At 36.7% G+C, this 18332-nt stretch overlaps 2 protein-coding genes across 3 annotated transcripts; both read right to left on the bottom strand.

Annotated features, from left to right (window-relative positions):
* Positions 1 to 5421: 5421 nt before the first annotated feature.
* On the bottom strand, positions 5422 to 8218 carry LOC126614985 (fructose-bisphosphate aldolase, cytoplasmic isozyme 1). Its single transcript, XM_050282699.1, has 4 exons — positions 8053 to 8218; positions 7185 to 7457; positions 6652 to 7061; positions 5422 to 6023 (listed from the first exon to the last, which is right to left on the bottom strand). Exons 1-4 carry the CDS (start codon positions 8078 to 8080, stop codon positions 5661 to 5663), a joined length of 1074 nt encoding a protein of 357 aa, XP_050138656.1. The 5' UTR covers positions 8081 to 8218; the 3' UTR covers positions 5422 to 5660.
* Positions 8219 to 8716: 498 nt separating this feature from the next.
* On the bottom strand, positions 8717 to 14525 carry LOC126614980 (uridine kinase-like protein 3). 2 transcript variants are annotated; one of them, XM_050282692.1, is made up of 15 exons: positions 14368 to 14525; positions 13149 to 13309; positions 12946 to 13037; positions 12708 to 12777; positions 12191 to 12309; positions 11895 to 11991; positions 11452 to 11543; positions 10816 to 11010; positions 10647 to 10730; positions 10468 to 10528; positions 10314 to 10374; positions 9899 to 9992; positions 9704 to 9776; positions 9456 to 9538; positions 8717 to 9341 (listed from the first exon to the last, which is right to left on the bottom strand). In XM_050282692.1, exons 2-15 carry the CDS (start codon positions 13303 to 13305, stop codon positions 9165 to 9167), a joined length of 1455 nt encoding a protein of 484 aa, XP_050138649.1. In that variant the 5' UTR covers positions 13306 to 13309; positions 14368 to 14525; the 3' UTR covers positions 8717 to 9164. The 2 variants fall into 2 exon arrangements, with proteins under 2 accessions (XP_050138649.1, XP_050138650.1); XM_050282693.1 differs by having other exon boundaries at positions 11452 to 11531.
* Positions 14526 to 18332: the final 3807 nt, after the last annotated feature.

Here is an 18332-nt window from a genome sequence, read left to right as displayed (position 1 = left end):
ATACTGAATAATTCGTATCAGAGCCAAGTTCGGCTTTGGTGAAGCTTCCATGAGTTGTAAGGAGTTCAGTACTCTGCAAGTTTGATCTTATTCGGCGAACAGAAATTCTGCCAACACGATGCGTGATCTTCAAGTAGTTGGAGGATCAAGAAGCTCAACAACATAATTACAACACATGGGCGATATGCATAGAGTCTTACTTGCAAGTTTGATCTTGTTCGGCGGATCAAAATTCTGTCAACATGATGGGTGATCTTCAAGTAGTTGGAGGAGTCAAGAGGCACAAAAACAAAAATTACAACACGTAAGTGAGATGTCTTTGCAATAAGACTCCATTCATGTTGTCTATGTGTTGTAATTTTTGTTGTTGGGCCTCTTGATCCTTCAACTACTTGAAGATCACGCATTGCACTGGCATAATTTCTGTACACCGAATAAGATCAAACTTGCAGAGTATTGAACTCCTCACGACTCAAGGAAGCTCCACCAAAGTTGAAGTTAGCTATGATACCAATTGTTGAGAAAATTAGAGTACACAACTCTAAGTGTTGGAGAGACAAAACAAATAAGCAAATTACTTGTATTACACCCACAAATATTACAATGTTGTGTTGGCAACCATTTCCTCTCAACCATGAGGAGTGCTACATGTTGAATATATCATTCCAGCTCAGCAATAGTTAGTTAGGTTGTTATCAAATTAGTTAGTTAAATAGCTTAGGCTGCAAGCTAGTCATGAGGTCTATATAAATTGTATTCTCAGAGTTGTAAAAATCAATTCAGTATCAATGTAACCAATTACTGTCTCTCTCTCTCTTATTCCCTTTTCTCTCTTCTTCTTCGGTACATTATCTTTCTGCAACTCTTCATTTCTGTTAACATGGTATCAAGAGCCAACCGATTCTTGGTTCTCATTTCCGTTGTGCAAATCTTCTCGTTCAGTTGAAGCTTGATGATGGTTGCAAATTCTCAGTGTTTTCTGCTCAAAGGGTCGAGGGTTTCGTGCATATCAGGTTCTTTGTTTCTGTTTTCGCAGTGCACACCATCTGTTTGTGTTAATGTCTTAGTGAAGATTTTTCTTGTAAGTATCAAGGCCGATAGCCGTATACTTACTTTTTCAAGGCCGATAGCCATTGTTAGATCAAGATTTATTGTGTTAATCCCCACCGCCCTCCGCCAACGGCACAGCCACAGCTGGGTTTCCCGGAGCTTCCTGGTTTGAAGAAGCGAGTTTTCGTACAAGCTTGGATGTTCGAATGCGTTTTCTGGGTTTTCAAGATTCAAGTTCTTAGGTTTTGTTTTCGATTACTGGTTTTCTTTCCAGCATATCAACTGTTTGTGATAATGTCTCAGTGAGAATTTTCTTGGTAATTTCGGAAGTGTCAAGGCCGATAGCCGTCGCGTCCATTGTGGCTGCATTGAATAGTCTTATTGCTTCACGAACATGCTTCTCAGTAGCTTCGTGGCGTAGTTGCATTTTTGCAAGGGCCTCACTCAACCTCACTATAGCTTCAAGCTGCCTTACGGTGATTGGCACTGTTGCGGCCTTCCCTGTTTCATTCGCTAGCTGTCTCATGTTCTGTCTGATTTTCACGTAATTACTCTGCAGCTCTCTCGATGCAGTTTCTGATAAGCGGGGGTGACATTCAGTTCGACAATATTGTATGTACCTCTTCATCCAGTTCTCTTCTTTAGAAACTACTCTACCGTCACCCAGTGCTGCACCAGCAGACGCATGAACCTTTATGATATGACTCGCTATAGTCTTATCCTAACTGTACATTCTGATATCTTTAACAATGAAGATCAAGTCAAATCTCGAAAGAATTGTCTTACTAAATCACTGGAATTGGAAAGGCTTGTAGGGACAGGAGGTCCTGAGAATTGTTGATTGTATTTTCCTAAGGCCGATTGCCGGGATTTTATGTTGTCTAAAAGGTTGTCTGTTATTGGGTTTTCTGTGATATTGTATCTTGTGCTCCTTCAAGGCCGATTGCCGGAGTATAAAGCTTGTTTCCTCCACAAGGCCGATAGCCGGAGTGAAAAGTTCTGTCTCAGATATTGTGTGTTACTCCTTAAAGGCCGATAGCCGGAGTAACGTTCTTGAAAAGTTTTGTTTGTTGTTATTGTGTGCAACTCCAGTAAGGCCGATTGCCGGAGTGCCGTTCTTGTTCCCTTTCTTCATTGAAGGCCGATTGCCGAAGAGGGTTGTGGTTCTTGATTTTTGTGATTGTACACCAAGAAGGATTTCATTATTCTGCATTTCTCAAGCACTCGTACAATCTCAAACTAGACATCCCAGTTGAGATTGAGGGGGGACGTTGAATATATCATTCCAGCTCAGCAATAGTTAGTTAGGTTGTTATCAAATTAGTTAGTTAAATAGCTTAGGCTGCAAGCTAGTCATGAGGTCTATATAAATTGTATTCTCAGAGTTGTAAAAATCAATTCAGTATCAATGTAACCAATTACTGTCTCTCTCTCTCTTATTCCCTTTTCTCTCTTCTTCTTCGGTACATTATCTTTCTGCAACTCTTCATTTCTGTTAACACTACAAAGGAAAATCAAAAGTAAGTTTGCTTTTGGACTTTTGGAAGCATGTTTTGTGGATGTTGGGAGCACGATCACTAACCTTTGGTTTGCTTTCATGTAATTGTGCTTGCTTTCTTTGTAATTTAATGTAAAGAAAGAAAAAGGTTGCATGAAAGCAAACCAAAGTTACGGATCATGCTCCCAACATCCACAAAACATGCTTCCAAAGTCCAAAAGCAAACCTACTTTTGCTTTTCCTTTGTAGCACTCCACATGGTTGAGAGGAAATGGTTGCCAACTCATAATTATATAAGCCAAACACAACGATCTCCACCTTGGCGAATATACAGTGCAAAAATTATTGCACCCATCATCAATGTCCATTGGCCTTACGTACCAACATGCACACCCTGAATCAACCTCGTTGGTCCTATTCTGATTCAGCCACTGCCAATGCATGTGCAGCTGGTGCAAGCTAAAATTCACCATTTAGCTTCAGATAGGATCTCGACACACCCTTGTCTCCTCCAACAGGTTTTCCTCTTTTTCATTGTCTGCAACCTGGAAACTCTTCATTACTCTCATCTGCCAAGAGTAAAACAACCACTCTCATTAAACTGCTCAATTGAAAATTCCATGGTGAATAAATCTAGACCTCCAACGAACCAAAGCCTCCAACGATGCTCTGATACCAATTGTTGTGCCTTGGCCCATTCGTTAGTGCGGAAACGAGATTCAGATTACCTCACCAAGATACAGACCATAGTTGAACATAATAAAATACAAGAAATAAAGACACCGAGATTTTAACGAGGTTCCTCAACAGTCAGTTTAACTCGAGTACATCCTCGGAGCAGTATGAGCTCACCCAATAATCCACTATCAACCAAATGGGAGTTTACAAAGTGTTGGCAAGCTCACAACCCAAAAGCCCAATACAACCAATAGCTCACACACACCAAATAAACAAATAGAGAAAAAAATATAGTGATTAATTTATTCTCTATACAAAGCTCAAAACTATTACAACAATAAAACTTTGATGGAGTGAGAACTAAACAATGAGAGGGCACACTTTCTTCTTCTCTCCAAAATGGAGCTACTGAAAAAACCAATCTATGCTCTCTATTTTCTGCTACTATGTGGCTGCACTTGCTCTCTCAAAGATAGGCTACTAAAACAAATGGTGTCTCCTTCTTCTCTTTCACATTCGGATGCTAAGCTTCATCCTTTTGAAAGCATCCAAAAACAAAACCAATAATAAGGCTACTTGCTAGCCTTTACCTTTTTTTTTTCTTTTCTACAAACATCATCATGACCATTTTTATCTTTTCAACAAATATAATGATGTTGTCTACCTCATTTTGTTTATTTTATTTAGCCGAAAGTTGTTTTGTCATTTGGGTATAATTCAACATACAACACACAAACTCTCAAAAGAAAAACTCACAATTTTAGAAGCTAACACTCACAACGTTACCCTAAGGACACTTATTGTTCTTCTACTTGCTCTCACTTCTTGATTATTTGCTTGCTTACAAAAACAAGGCACTTCACCTTATGTTTGTACATGAGCATAGCCGACTTACCAAGTCGGTTGAGTTGGACTCAGATTCATCCTAGTCACAAGCTTGTGGTTGTTCTAGATTTTTCTACGACAAACAGAAAACAATTTTCTAGACTACTTTACCGACCTAACCTAAGTCGGTGCACTTGGCTTGTACTTTTCCAGCCACAGTCTTCAAGCTTGCGGCTATATTTTGCTAGAGTTTTCATGGCAAATTCGGTGCAACCCAAATGACCCAAATGACCCAAATTCGGTGCATGGATTCAGCCAGAAAACTCTAGCAAAATATAGCAAGTAAACTTAAGGACACTGGCTGGAAAAGTACAAGCCAAATCCACCGACGTGAAAAAAATCAGCAGAGTATTTGGTAAATTTTTTTGTAAAAGTGCTTTTGAAAAAAAAAGCAGTTTGATAGTGGGTCTTTTCATTAAAGGATCACTGTAGCTCTGTGTGCTTTGAAAAAAAAGTCAGTTTTCCAAAGCTACAAATAGCAGCTTCAGCTTTTTCCTTTGATTTCAGCTTATTATCACAGCAGCTTCCAAAATAAGCCCTTTTTTTTCAGTTTACCAAACACCTAAAACCCTCACAGCTTTTTTTCATAGGTGCTTTTTTTTTAAACACCTCACTCCCAAACCTGCACTTAGGCTAGGTTGGTAAGGTGGTTTAGAAAATTGTTTTGTCTGTTGTAGAAAAATCTAGAACAAGAACAAGCTTGTGTCAAGGATGAATCTGAGTCCAACTCAACCGACTTGGTAAGTCGGCTATGCTCATGTACAAACATAAGGCGATGTGCCTTGTGTTTATAAGCAAGCAAATAATCAAGAAGTGAGGAGCAAGTAAAAAATTGTTCTGTGTTTTAGTTGGGATGCTACTGATGGCTGTTATAGAATGTAAAACGTCCTCGTCAATAATATAATGCAATTGTATTGCTCATAGTTTGACATCACATTGTTTTGGATACTATTGAATTCATGAACAAATGTGGTTTAGGATTCGGGCTAAGTTGTTTTTCGAATACTAAGCTACCAAGAAATCGTTCATCAAACTAACTACATTTTGACATTTTCAATTGACTAATTTAAAGGTAAATATGTTGTTTGATTGTAAATAATCTCTCTATTAAAAGTATTTTGAAAGTACTTTTAAAATGATTGAAAAAGTTTTTAGCGAAAATAATTTTTTTTAACCACTTCATAGTAGAAATCTAATTGGATCCTGAAAAAACACTTTTAAGTATTTTTTGCAAAAATTACATATCTGATATTTCTTTAAAGAGCACTTCATATACTTTGGGAATCCAAGATTCATATCACCGAAAGAGCTTTTAATCATTTTAAAATTAAAGCACTTCAAACGAGCGCTTGATTTGCTTAAATATTATAATAGTGTGAACAAGAATACATTTGGTCAGTTAAGTACATTTATAATGGGAATGATCAGTGTAGAATATGTACCAACTACCAGGAGTCATGGACCAAAATCAAATACAAGTTTACGTTGCTTCATGCAATTATACATATGATAACCATATATTCCCCAAAAACCCCATCCAGTTAAAGGCCTAGTACTTGTATCCCTTGACAAACAAACTCTCAGAAGCCAATCCACCAGCACTTCCTCCAGAGTACTTTCCAAGTGTGGCATCTGAGTTTGCCTTGCACCTTGTCAAGAACGTCTCCTGAGCTTTTGCAACATTCTCCTTCTTCCCACCCCAAGTCTTGAGTGTGCTTGCTTGCAAAGCTCGCCCGAACGAGAATGAAAGAGTCCATGGCTTCAACACATCCAACCTGTTCATTGCATCCAAGTTGAGTGTTGCCTGTTCCTCACTTTGTCCACCGGACAGAAACACAATCCCAGGCACAGCTGCTGGGACTGTCCGGCGCAGTGCAGTCACTGTGTACTCAGCAATCACCTCTGGCGTAACCTGTGCAAAGATTGAAGCCCCTTCAGTATGAAGAATAACTATGTTGACAATGTTGTATGTGTCGGTCATATATAATCTTCCTCTCTCAATACGTCTACATGAAACTACTTTTATATGGTGCGACCAACATGCACGAGCTCCGCTAGCTGTATGAGAAATGAACGTTTTTGTTACAAATACAACCTTTATCTTACTTCAGCAATAACTATAACATGTATGTGATAGACCAATTGTCATATATAGTATTACAAAACCATCTAAATCACAATTCCTAAAATATTCAATATAACAGTCAATGGTGAATTCTTAACCTAACATATATATAGTATTACAAAACCATCTAAATCACAATTCCTACAATATTCAATATAACAGTCAATGGTGAATTCTAAACCTAACATACAGTAATTTGGGTTGATTATGTACAAACATTAAACTCTTACATTCCACATCTTTCATGTCAGTCATATTACCAATTTTAGGACAGTTATATATACAACGGTTATATGGAAGTTCTTTGCGAGAGACATTATACATAATCGAGACATATATACAATGATTGTATGTAAGAATTTCTTTGTGAGATAGAGCGCAAGAAAGGCAATAATCAATTATTTTCTTTTTTTACCTTTGGGCTGTCTGAGCCTGGAGTAACCATGTTGGGCTTAAGGAGTGTGCCTTCAAGAAGAACATGTTGCTCGTTGAGTGCCTTGTAAACTGCTGCAAGAACCTTTTCAGTAGCAGCTGCACATTTCTTAATGTCGTGATCTCCATCAGTCAAAATTTCAGGCTCAACGATTGGTACCAGTCCGTTCTCCTGGCAGATGATCGCATAGCGAGCCAAGCCCTGCGCATTCTGCTGGATGGACAGTTCCGAGGGCTCGGTGAGGCCTATCTTGAGCACGGCACGCCACTTGGCAAAGCGCGCGCCTGCCTTGTAGTACTGTGCGCACCTGGCTCCCAGAGAGTCAAAGCCTTGGGTTGTTGTTTCTCCATTTGTTCCAGCTAACTCAACGGTGCCCTTGTCAACCTTGATCCCTGAATCAAAGTGGTAAACGTTGATGTTAATGAAAATACCAAAACATGGAAACTTAAGTGGTGTGTCCAAAAACAGATGTCAAAAAAAAATTTGTATCTATTTATCGAAATTTTAGACCATGCCTGGAATGACATTGTTTTCCTGGAGGATTTCGACGAAGGGTTTGCCATCAGAGCTCTTCTGGTACAAGGTCTCCTCGAAAAGGATGACACCTGAAAGGTAAGGGAGGGCGTTGGGAGAAGTGAAAAGAAGTTCTCGGAGAGCTTGGCGGTTGGACTCGATGTTCTCGACATTGATGCTGGATAGACGCTTGCCGATGGTGCCTGTGCTCTCATCTGCTGCCAATATGCCCTTGCCTGGGGTGGCAATGTACTTGGCATTCTTTATAAGCTCCTCTGCACAAAATCAAGAGGGGTTGATTATCATTCGAACTTTTTACAGGTTAAAGGATGACAGCAATGAGTTATATATATACTTACATGTTCTCTTAAGGAAATTGTTTGGTTTTTCGAAAATTTCATGGTGAATGACCAAAATTGTTTCCAACGCAGTGCTTATCAGGACTCACGTCCACAAGACTTGCTTATTTGAAACTGGTTACGTCGGAAGTACTTATGCTCACAAGCATTTTATTGGAAAAGTGCTTATTTTTCTTAGTCAAAGACCCAAATGATTTCCACTAGTGTCATGACTCGTGTCCATTAAACTCCCTCATTTGAAACTGCTTTCGTAAAAACTACTTATGCTTACAAACGTTTTATTAAAAAGTGCTTATATTATAGACAAACAATAACAACAAAGTCTTTTTCCATTAAGTAGAGCTTGTAGACATGTAAAAAAAAAAAAAAATGTAACTACTTCTGAAAAAAAAAAAAGCATTAGAAAGTGTTTCTTCATAAAGTATTTTACAACCCAAAAGCGTCTTAAACAAGTTCGTTAGTGAGAGAGAGAGAGAGAGAGAGAGAGAGGGGTGGGGGAGAGAGAGACTACCAGCATACTTGCCAACAAAGGCTGACATGGTTGAGGATTTAGGACAGGTATCAGATAACACTGGACGAAAGTGCAAAATCTAACTTACACACCCAACAACCTATATACACAAAGCTCCGGCGGAATATGCCATCAGAAATCCACCTGGGCGTTCACCGACACGTGTCAAAAGGTTAGCCTAAGGAAAGTTATCAACCTAGGATAGAGCAACGAGTGATCACTCTCCTTGCCAAGTGGCAAGTCATATCCTCAGGCAAAAGTTTGTGTGGAAGGGCTAACGATCCTCATCCAAATTACTCAGAAGTTGAAGAGACACAAACCAAAGGAAAAATTTGGATCTCCTAACCAACCATGTGTGACTCATCCATTTCTGTTTTCTGTTTTCAGTTCGCTATTAATAGATGGAATGCGAAGGACAGTCGCCCGATTGTCAGCGGTAATCTATGCATCTTGATCGATTTCACATGCATTAACAGCTAACAACCACTCAAAATCAGTAGTTGAAATGAAATTTTGTCCGACAACTAATCACATAAATGAGTGTATACCGCATCTCCCTCACATCCAACCTTTACAATTCTCATCGCGTGACTAGTTATTTTGAGCGCGGTATACCCTCACTGTATGCAAGAGCTTACGAAAATGAGGAACGACAAGAAGAAAATTGTGAAGCAACGAAAAATATATTATCACTGTCGGTAAATGTCCTGGTTCATAATACATATCATGGGGAGGGCCATTCATTTGCCCGTAAATCGCTTCCCCTTTAAGCCATACAAATGCAAAGTAAAATTCAAAAGGGAACTTGAATATCTAGGCACACATTCACTGACTGCTACGACAACTAGCGGTCCAACCCTTTCAACGGTATCGTCACTTTATAGAAGAGCATCATCTGAGAAAGAAAAACCCTATATGCCAAATAGTTCGAAAATAAAATTATCAAAGATTCGAAGGATGATAATTCGGTTTCATGAAGTCAAAACTTTTTCAACACTGGAATGTAGAACCCAGCACAGTACTAGGCAAGCCAAGTTGAGCTGATTTCCATCATTGCCGAAAATAACTCGAGTTGATCAAAGGGTTGGACCAACTAGCAGTTTTTATTGGAACTACACTGATGAAGGACCTACCACTTGATCATCATCATCAGTTCCAAAATATCGGTCCCCAAACTCACCCATGCCAGGTACAACACGAAAATCTTCGTTCAGACCACTTTCAATCTCAGAGGTCACAATCTTTATTCTGGGGAAGCGTTTGCAGACCATGTGCACACCTTGAGGTGCCTGGCCAATTGATGTGCAACATCATTACAAATTACAAGTGACAGTCAGAGGGTAGTCCAAAATCAAACTAATAGTCAGAGGAACCTGAAGCACGTGAGAGAGACGTTAACTTACAGATATGAGATTGAGAAATATAATGTTGGACTCTGGCACGCCCTTCTCTAAAATTAGAGAAATAGCTTGAGCAGCCGAGTTCCCTGAAGACAATGGTATGTAGTTTTATAATAGCCAATAATTCAATACGATTTTAAAAAGATCCACTTTTGACAGTCATTTCTTTTCTTTGTTAGCGTACTTGATTCTGAAGAATCGGCAAGTCCAAACAATAACTATATATTATCATAAAAAAAAAGAAAACGAACCTGTGCCTAGGATAGGATCCAACAGTAATACATGCCTCTCTGAAATGTCGTTGGGTAGTTTTTCATAAATTAGCTGTTCAGACAATAAATCAATAAGAAAAACAATTGGGGGTAACAGAAATGCAGGCATGAAAATGGATGCAGTAGGACCAACACGAGGGGTGGGAGTGAGAAGAGAGAGAAAGAGGTGTGAACCTGCTGACCATTGTCTCCTTCTCTGTGAATAAGAATCTTTCCAATCTTGATACCTTTACAACATGCTCGCAAAGCATTCTCCATGCTCTCGCCACTGGTAATAGAAGAATGTTAATCACACCATTAAAACGTACAGCAATTCTTTTTTTTTTAAATAAAATCAAACCCAACAGGAGATACAACATTGTATTTGATGGTTACAAGACCATATGGTTCACAAAGACGAGGTTGGGTTTCGATTCAGATCTACTTAATATCTCTACTTATAAATTATAATCATCATTTGTTTTCACAAGAATGCATTTGAGAGAAAGCGTTTGTTCATGTGCAAAGAAAGCCAAACTAGAAAGAATCATAGGAGAATATATTTTTTCTATCCAGAAAAACCAAATGCCTTAAAGGAGCAGATCTGTACCTCCTGATGATAGACACACCGCATAACCTCTTACAAAAATCCACACCAATATACACAGAACCTGCATCCAGACCAGAGAAAACAAAGGATTAACCAAAATAAAATATGGGGAAACATTATATATGATAATTTGGGCAAATAAACATCATCTTACCAGTTGGAGTGATCACCTGCTTTTCGGTAAATGGTAGATGTCCCAGGCCATGTTCAACAACCTATTCAAGATTCAGCAATTATGATGAGTGGTTTAAACAGATAATAATTGGCCCTATTTCACTAATGATCTTAAAACCCATCAAATCATCCCCTTGACTTGAAGAATCAAATACCCACCAAACGAATCAACCGGTCTGAATAGAAAATAAAATCATGCTTTGTTGTTTGAGAATCACGTATGAGGGTATGCATACCCCGTATCTGCATGAATCCAGCAACAATAATTGGTGAGCCAAAAAAAAAAAAAATTAAATATACAAAGAATATAAATATCTAGGAAGGGTACCTGAAAGGTTGAGTGTATGACATACAAATTGGGATAAATTTTACAAAGGTCATGTTGACCAAGCTTAGTACGAATATGTTGTACAATCAAATCAACAGCTATGTGATTATCTCCGCCACGAGGAATAATGATATCAGCATACTTCTTTGTTGGAAGAATAAAGTCATCAAAAGCCGGCTTAACAAAATTTGAGTACTGCATAAAATGATAAGCACCATCAGAGAAAGGCACCATAAAAGAAGTAGGTTGTAAGCATTAAATTGGTTGCCTAAATCACGTGATCATGGGCAACAAGGTTAAGGAGAGGAAATAGGGACGAAAGAAGAAACCCTTTAACACCCTGAGTAAAATAGTTCAAAGAATGATTTGAGTACAATAGGGTAGAAAAAATTATCCAGTTTATTCAAGAGTACACCACTTATCTTGAATTCTTTTCTACAAGTACCGAGTACTAACACTCTATGAGAAGAGAATTCTCAAAATTATTGTCACTGAGAAAAAATTAATTCTCACAATTATTGTCACTGAGAAAAAATTGTCATGTACACTCTTTTGTGAATTCACAGCATGAAAGAAAACCTATATGTACAAAAACCAACATGAAGTCTAACAGAAATGAAATGGAAAGTTGCAAACCTGATCAAGAACTTGACCAATATCCCTTCCCTTCTCAACCGTATCACGCCTTATCCTCCTAGCCAACCGAACATCAGCATCTGCACTGAAAACTTTACAATGTGAAGTGGCCTAATTTAGTAACAACATGACGTGACATATACCATTCCACTTATGACGGTAGCCTAAAACATAAACTATAACTATTACAAAGAATTGATTTCAACATACGATGAGAAGATTTTAAATGAAAAGCAATACAACCATGCAATCAAGTTAAAAAATTTAACATGAAAGCCAAATCGTATAAATTAGATGAATATACCGAACTTGAAACAAAAAAAAACTTTTCACACAATGAGAGTTGTTTTTGGTGACATAAGCTACAACAGTGCACTATATCATCGGAAGGCAAAGAAAAATTATCAATTCCCAAGGAAAAAGTAGGTAAAAAGAAAAATGACCTGTATCAACAAAAATCTTCATATTCATCAACTCTCGGACACGAGGATCATGGAAAGCAAGAATGCCTTCCAAGATAATGACATCTGAAGGATTTACCTGTTAAGGTTAATAAGATAAGATAAGAATTTCAGTGCATACAAGAGAATTACATAAGATACATGAAAACAAGAATGTGTGCATATGTGTTTTGACATAATTCCAAAAACTATCCCTTCGCAAGAATAAGACCTCAAAACAACAGGTAACTAGATGTTGGACAATATGTCTAATAGATGCAGCAGATTTCAAAACCTACCCGTCTAGCAGGAAACACGCTGTTTTTGTAACTTCTGAAATCATAGTTTGGAATATCTACTGCTTGCCCATGCTTCAACTTGTCCATAGAAGATAATAGTTTCTCAGTGTCAAATGCATCTGATGATACCCAAAAAATATGAATTAAAATTTGAAGACAGCCAGCATAAAACTGAGTCAGCCAGCACGCGTGATAAAATACTTGGAATAAATAGTTAGGAAGAACTGAATATAATAAAGGTCACAATCTAATTTTAAATTTCTATAATCCAACCATGTACAAAGCACTAAAGAAAAACTACGGAAAACCAAATTGTTGAGTTATGCAGAAAACTAAGAGCACAACATTACTACTGTCTGGTTGCCATTTTAGGTGTCTCAAACTGTAGCAACATGGAATTCTTTGATAGATTGAACATTGCACATGTTTCATTTAAAAATCATGATATTTAATATACATATTTGATTATGTACAATTTTACACTCCCTTAATTTTGAAGTTGCAATATTGCCCTCACCAGGATGGTCAAAGTTGTATTCATGTACACAGTTAAGTTCCTCCTCGGTCAGATTATGATAAAAGGAATCCTGTAATAATATCATCGATGATATATAAGATACTAACTTGGAAAAGTGGTAAATTCTCGGACATGAAATACAGGAGAACCAAATAATAAAAAATAAAAAACATGCAAAAATTAGTAACAACTAGCCTAATGGATCACAAAATTCTACACTTGAACAAGGAAATATTACCTGGTTAACAAGAACAACACGCTGATCATGAAGCTGCTGTATAATCATATCACAAACTGTAGTCTTACCAGAAGCTGCCCCACCAGCAACACCTGTGACAATATGTATGAAATTATGGATCATTTGAAAGCAGAATTAAAGAAAGTAGCTACCATGCCTGCTTAGGAACAACAACGAAAACCAAACCATAAATTTATACTTACCAATAACAAAGGGCTGTTTATGCATGTTTTCATGTGCTGATGTTGTCGGTAGCTCCACCTTCTGTCTTTGCTCTAAGCCATCCATGTGAAATCCAGAAAAATGAACCCCTGAGGAGGCCTCTATCATATCCACAACTGAATTTGAGCCCATGTTCATAGACCTACATACAACAAAGTAAGGAAAAGGTTTACAAGGTCATGAAATAAAAAGATTGAACCAAGTCCATGATCGTATAAAACATCAAAAACATGTAGCTTTAACTTATTAATATCTGCACTTCGATCAGATCCTTAGTCCAAAGCAGCATTCAACCCTACTCTGGCACTAAAACTTAAATTGATTAAGCCAAGCTTGGGTTAAATTCAGGTACAGGTAGCTGGTAAGTTATTTCGACAGAGCGGATCTATTATTTTTCTTGTATAGGGTTAAGTACTCTGAACTGAAATTATATCTCCCCGGAGTATCAAATTAAACCGTTTATACAATGCATCCATTCTAGATTAATAGCAATATTAAGTAAAGTTGTAAACTTTAAGACGATGATACTAATATGCAGTAAAGTTGTAAATTTTAACACACTACAACCACCAAACAAATAAGATACTTATGAACTAAATAATATTGGATCAATGTCGTATATTGTGCATATATAATCACAACTACATAGTAGCTGACACTTTAAAAAGCTATAAGATAAGCTAACAATTACTGATCAAACCTCAAAGAAAATAACAAGAATACGAATACAATACCACAATCGTGCCGACTACACACTCCTTTTTGGTTCCGTGCACCATTCATCTTCAAAACAATAATAATCACGAAACCAACGGATTCTGGACCACAATGGCATCGAAAAAGCGGATTCGATTGCATGAAATCATAATGACAGCAACAAAACTAGCTAAAAAAAATCAATCTTTAATCCCTAATCATTGCATTTCCACATTTCACACTTCCAACACACACAAACACAAAGCCTTTCATGCAAAAAATGAAATTGAAGTAATCATCTCCCGCCGAAAGCATCGAAAACAGTAATTAACCGGAAATTTGAATTCTGAAATCCAATGTGCATATCAAAAGATTCAAACTTTAATCCACCAAACAAAACCTACTAATCAAACAATCAAAATTTAACCAAAATACAAACAAAAATTCGAAAAAAAATTGGATTCAGTAGCAGAAAATCAACGGAGGAATCTGCCAATGCGATACCTGATGAACTCCCACGAGATTTCTAGCCAGAGAAAGAGAGATTCCAACGAACGCAAGCTGCTTGAAGAAATTCCAGAGGGTGAGAGAATGATCCAGACCGATCCCAATGGGTTTAAATAGTGGGTGCCTGAGAGCAAGACCTCGCAACAATGTTGAGGTCATTAGATTACGGAAATGTCCTGGGTTTGGTGGGGTATTACGGTTGTGCCATCAACCTCGCCCTTTTTTCCTCTGATATTTTTGGGTTCATTACTGTGCGCGCGCTTGGATCTGAAGTTCTGAACTCGAGATGAGCTGTCGCGACCTGAATGGTCCATCGTGGCACCGAATCTGAAGCGGGACCCACACTTTGTCTATTACGTCAGAGAAGCTCTTGCATGTATCTCACCTCACTTTTTTACGGTGCGCAACAAATTAAGCTTAAGGATTCCCTACATGTATTTCGATTGGGTCAAATTTTATGAGACAATTTTCTCTTCATTGCTTTGTTTCTATAATTTCAAAGCGTGTATATCATTAATCTCATTATTAAAAAGTGTAAGTTATTCGGTTGATTGTTTGATTGGTGACATGTCCTAATTATTTGATCAAATTGCAAATTGGATAATATGTCCAAAGAGGTTTATTTTTACAATAGAACATGCACACCATCATAACTCAAACGGTTGGTTCAACAGCTGAAACAATTACCATTAATCTTGATGACTAGATCATTGTCATAACATGATAAACAATGAAGTCGAGTCTGTTAGCATAGGTTTTCAACTAAGTAAGGTATTAAAATGATTGATTGGTGAAGTCTAGGTTCAAGTGAGGCATGATGTTTGAAATATGTTCACAATTATATGGTGTTGTGAAATCACTTTAAGCATGATGTAAGCTACTTGAGTTAGTAGGGCAGTCCACTCATTATGAACGAGTAGCAAAATTGTAAGGTTGTGAATGACAATGAATGATGTATTGGATTACTTATGTTATAGGCCACTTGTTTATCGAGTTGTTAACAACTTAATAATCTGATAGTCCTAATGAAATAATGACTATGGAGTCTTATCCTTTGCAATTGACCTAAAGAAATCTGATGGATTTCACTACAAAGATATAGTATCATGGTGGGACTTAAACACTTAAGTGATAGGGTTTGACTTTCACAACCAATAATAGGATGGCTGTGATTAAACCCTAATGATATAAATATTATGGTTAAGTCCTTGCTTCCATACGCTTAATCTCTCAGATACGCTAAACTCTATTCATATAGCAGAAAGATATTATTGAAGTACTGGAAGTAGAAGACTACCCTTTGAAACCCTAGCAGTCATGGCGTCTTCTTCCTCTGCTTTGGAAGATAAGTTTATTTCCCTTAATTGTTTGATTGGTTTATTGTCATTATTTATGTTTTATCTGTGATCCTAGTAACTTGTTGTTTTTCAATTACCTCTTACAAAAATAACATGATAAACAATCAACATTACCTTCATCATCCTTATTATTATGGGAATTTTAACGAAAAGCTCCTGGTACTATTCACTTTAATGAAAAATCACATTTTTACACTAAAAAATCAATCCTGATACTATTCACTTTACCCTTTATTTTGTCATTTTCGTTAAAATTCAAATTTTTCAAACTCTTTTCTTTAGTTTTCCCTATTATTAATGTTGTTCAAGAGAAATATAACTAGAAATACTGGTTCAGTATACCGACCGCGCTATCATAACACAAATGTCGTTTGGTGAATTAGCTAGAGTGATTTTCATGCAAAAATGATCTTTGACACGAACCTAATAAGTAGATATAGGTGTTGCTTCACACATTATTCAAATATGGTACGGACTAGGTCATAAAATGGTGTCTCTTAAATAAAATTAATTATTTCATGGATCTTTCGGTTAGAGTTTCCTCTTACGTTGATATATATTTCTCTTTTTTATTCTTTTGGTTGAACATCAAACGTAAAACTAATTGGTAATAGTAAAGATTGAGGCCCAATATTTTTTTAAGCATAAGCGAAATGATGACCTTTTGCGGACATAAAAGATATTTCCATTTTAATTTTTTTTAAATAAATATAGAAAAGAGAATGTTATGTTATGTGGGGAAATCTTCATAGAGAAACTCCTAGTTTTAGTTCTCCAAAACTTCTCTACAAAAATCATTTTCGTGTTAAATAAACAAACTCTAAGAAAAATCAGAAGTTTCCTACTCCTATACAATAGTTGCCAAAAAAATATTGTAGAAGAATTAGTTAGCTTTCCTTGAATAAAGTTAGAGAATAAGAAAAAGCTTTACAGTTCTTGTCATTTTTCATTTAACCTCTATCCATTTGAAGATAAAGTACATAATTTGATAGAGTTTTGGCCACTGGAAAAAGAGATTGATAGGGAGTTTTCAATACCTGTTTTGTTCTCTTCTATATATACTTTTAGCTCACTAATGCAATTAGATTCTGAACTTTTGCTTTGAAGGGAATGTATTGACTCTAAAGAAGGAAAAGGACTAGTAAACATTTTCTTCGTTGTAAGTTTCTAAATCTTATATATTCTACTGCATGTACAGATCTTATTTTGGCTTGGTGATGGCCGGACATTGATGATCACCTCCGGTGTACAACGGTGATCACTTATGCATGCACCGGTGATCACCTATTTAAACGTGAAAAAAATTCAGCACGCACGGATCACTTGATAGGGTACAAATAATACACACTACCTCAAGTGTACTAGCAATTGCACACATGCTATGCATGTACTACAAGCTCTATGCATGCACATATGTGAGTGAAAAATCTAAGAGAGACAGAAGTGGGAGAAAAGTGTGGAAGAATGTTTTAATATTTTAGATAAATAAAATTATTATTTTATCTATATTATTAAGGGAGAAGCCCTTATGGTTAAACATTCAAATAAACTCCAAAATGGCCTTTATTTATAACTACTAGAAAAAACAAAGAATACATAATGAGGACAATATCGTAAAAATGCAATAAGCCACGTGATACAGAGTAAAACGGAAGAGTTTTCTCAATTTTTTTTGACAAAACCAATGTCAATGTTTTAATTCGTTTGATTTTTTCTATCAAAGTTCAATGTTGTAGTATGTCATTATATGCTTTGCTTATATTCTGTAGTTTTCAATATTGCGGGGTTTTGCAGGTTAAAGAAAAAATTGACTGAGAGGGTTCGATCGGCATCTTCAGGAATGGACTTCGTATTTTCTCAATTAATGTTTTTAATTGAACATTCAGGATTCATGTGATCGTTTAGAGTTCTGTTTATCAGTATTCTACTTAACAATTTTGCAGGCCACATACCACAAAGAAATTGAACTGAGGAATTCAAAATTATCCACTCGAGTTTCTGTTGGTCATTGCATGTCCAAGTTTTTTAATACACTGAAGCATGCATGATCCCCTGTTAGAAAAAATAATATGAATTTAATGATGGCGGTAGCAAAGAAGAAAAATGAGAACGTTGAGCCAAAGCACGAATTGAATTTGTATTTTTTTAAGACTAATTTGTTGCTCTTTCTTAGTACAAAAAGAGTTGTAAACAAATTGTCTCCAGGATACTATGGACTCAAACTCACTTGATATTATTTCTTAAGATTTGCACAACTTATTAAATAATCTGAAATTTAGAGACAAGAATGAAAGAAGTAAAGATGTCTAGTGATTGTTGAATTCGTGTTGTATTTATAGAACTCTAGATGATGTTTCATCAACAGTTGTAACCCTCCAATTGCAACCTTTAAGAATCATATACACCCATTCGGTGATGGATATACCTTTTTCACTCACAACTGCTCACTAAAACACAACCATTCCAAACAATGTTTCTAATATATTTGAAAATATAACATTCCACATCACCCAAGGGTGAGGATCATGTAAGCCTTATATGTATATTCTCATCTCTACCTAGTACGAGGCTTTTTGGGAGCTCACTGACTTCGGGTTCCATCGG

The sequence above is a fragment of the Malus sylvestris genome, chromosome 3 (genome assembly GCF_916048215.2).
Source record: "Malus sylvestris chromosome 3, drMalSylv7.2, whole genome shotgun sequence".
NCBI lineage: Eukaryota > Viridiplantae > Streptophyta > Magnoliopsida > Rosales > Rosaceae > Malus > Malus sylvestris.
This window is presented reverse-complemented; position numbering and strand designations above follow the sequence as displayed.

What these genes read in the sequence shown, in the direction of transcription:
- LOC126614980 (XM_050282692.1), bottom strand. Translation starts at nt 13,305, where the DNA reads ATGAACATGGGCTCAAATTCAGTTGTGGATATGATAGAGGCCTCCTCA. An exon ending in GTGTTGTTCTTGTTAACCAG is followed by an intron (nt 12,778 to 12,945) that starts GTAATATTTCCT and finishes ATATTATTACAG; the next exon opens with GATTCCTTTTATCATAATCT. An exon ending in TTGGTCAAGTTCTTGATCAG is followed by an intron (nt 11,011 to 11,451) that starts GTTTGCAACTTT and finishes CATTTTATGCAG; the next exon opens with TACTCAAATTTTGTTAAGCC.
- LOC126614985 (XM_050282699.1), bottom strand. Translation starts at nt 8,080, where the DNA reads ATGTCAGCCTTTGTTGGCAAGTATGCTG. An exon ending in CTTTGTTGGCAAGTATGCTG is followed by an intron (nt 7,458 to 8,052) that starts GTAGTCTCTCTC and finishes GATTTTGTGCAG; the next exon opens with AGGAGCTTATAAAGAATGCC. An exon ending in GGAAAACAATGTCATTCCAG is followed by an intron (nt 7,062 to 7,184) that starts GCATGGTCTAAA and finishes ACTTTGATTCAG; the next exon opens with GGATCAAGGTTGACAAGGGC.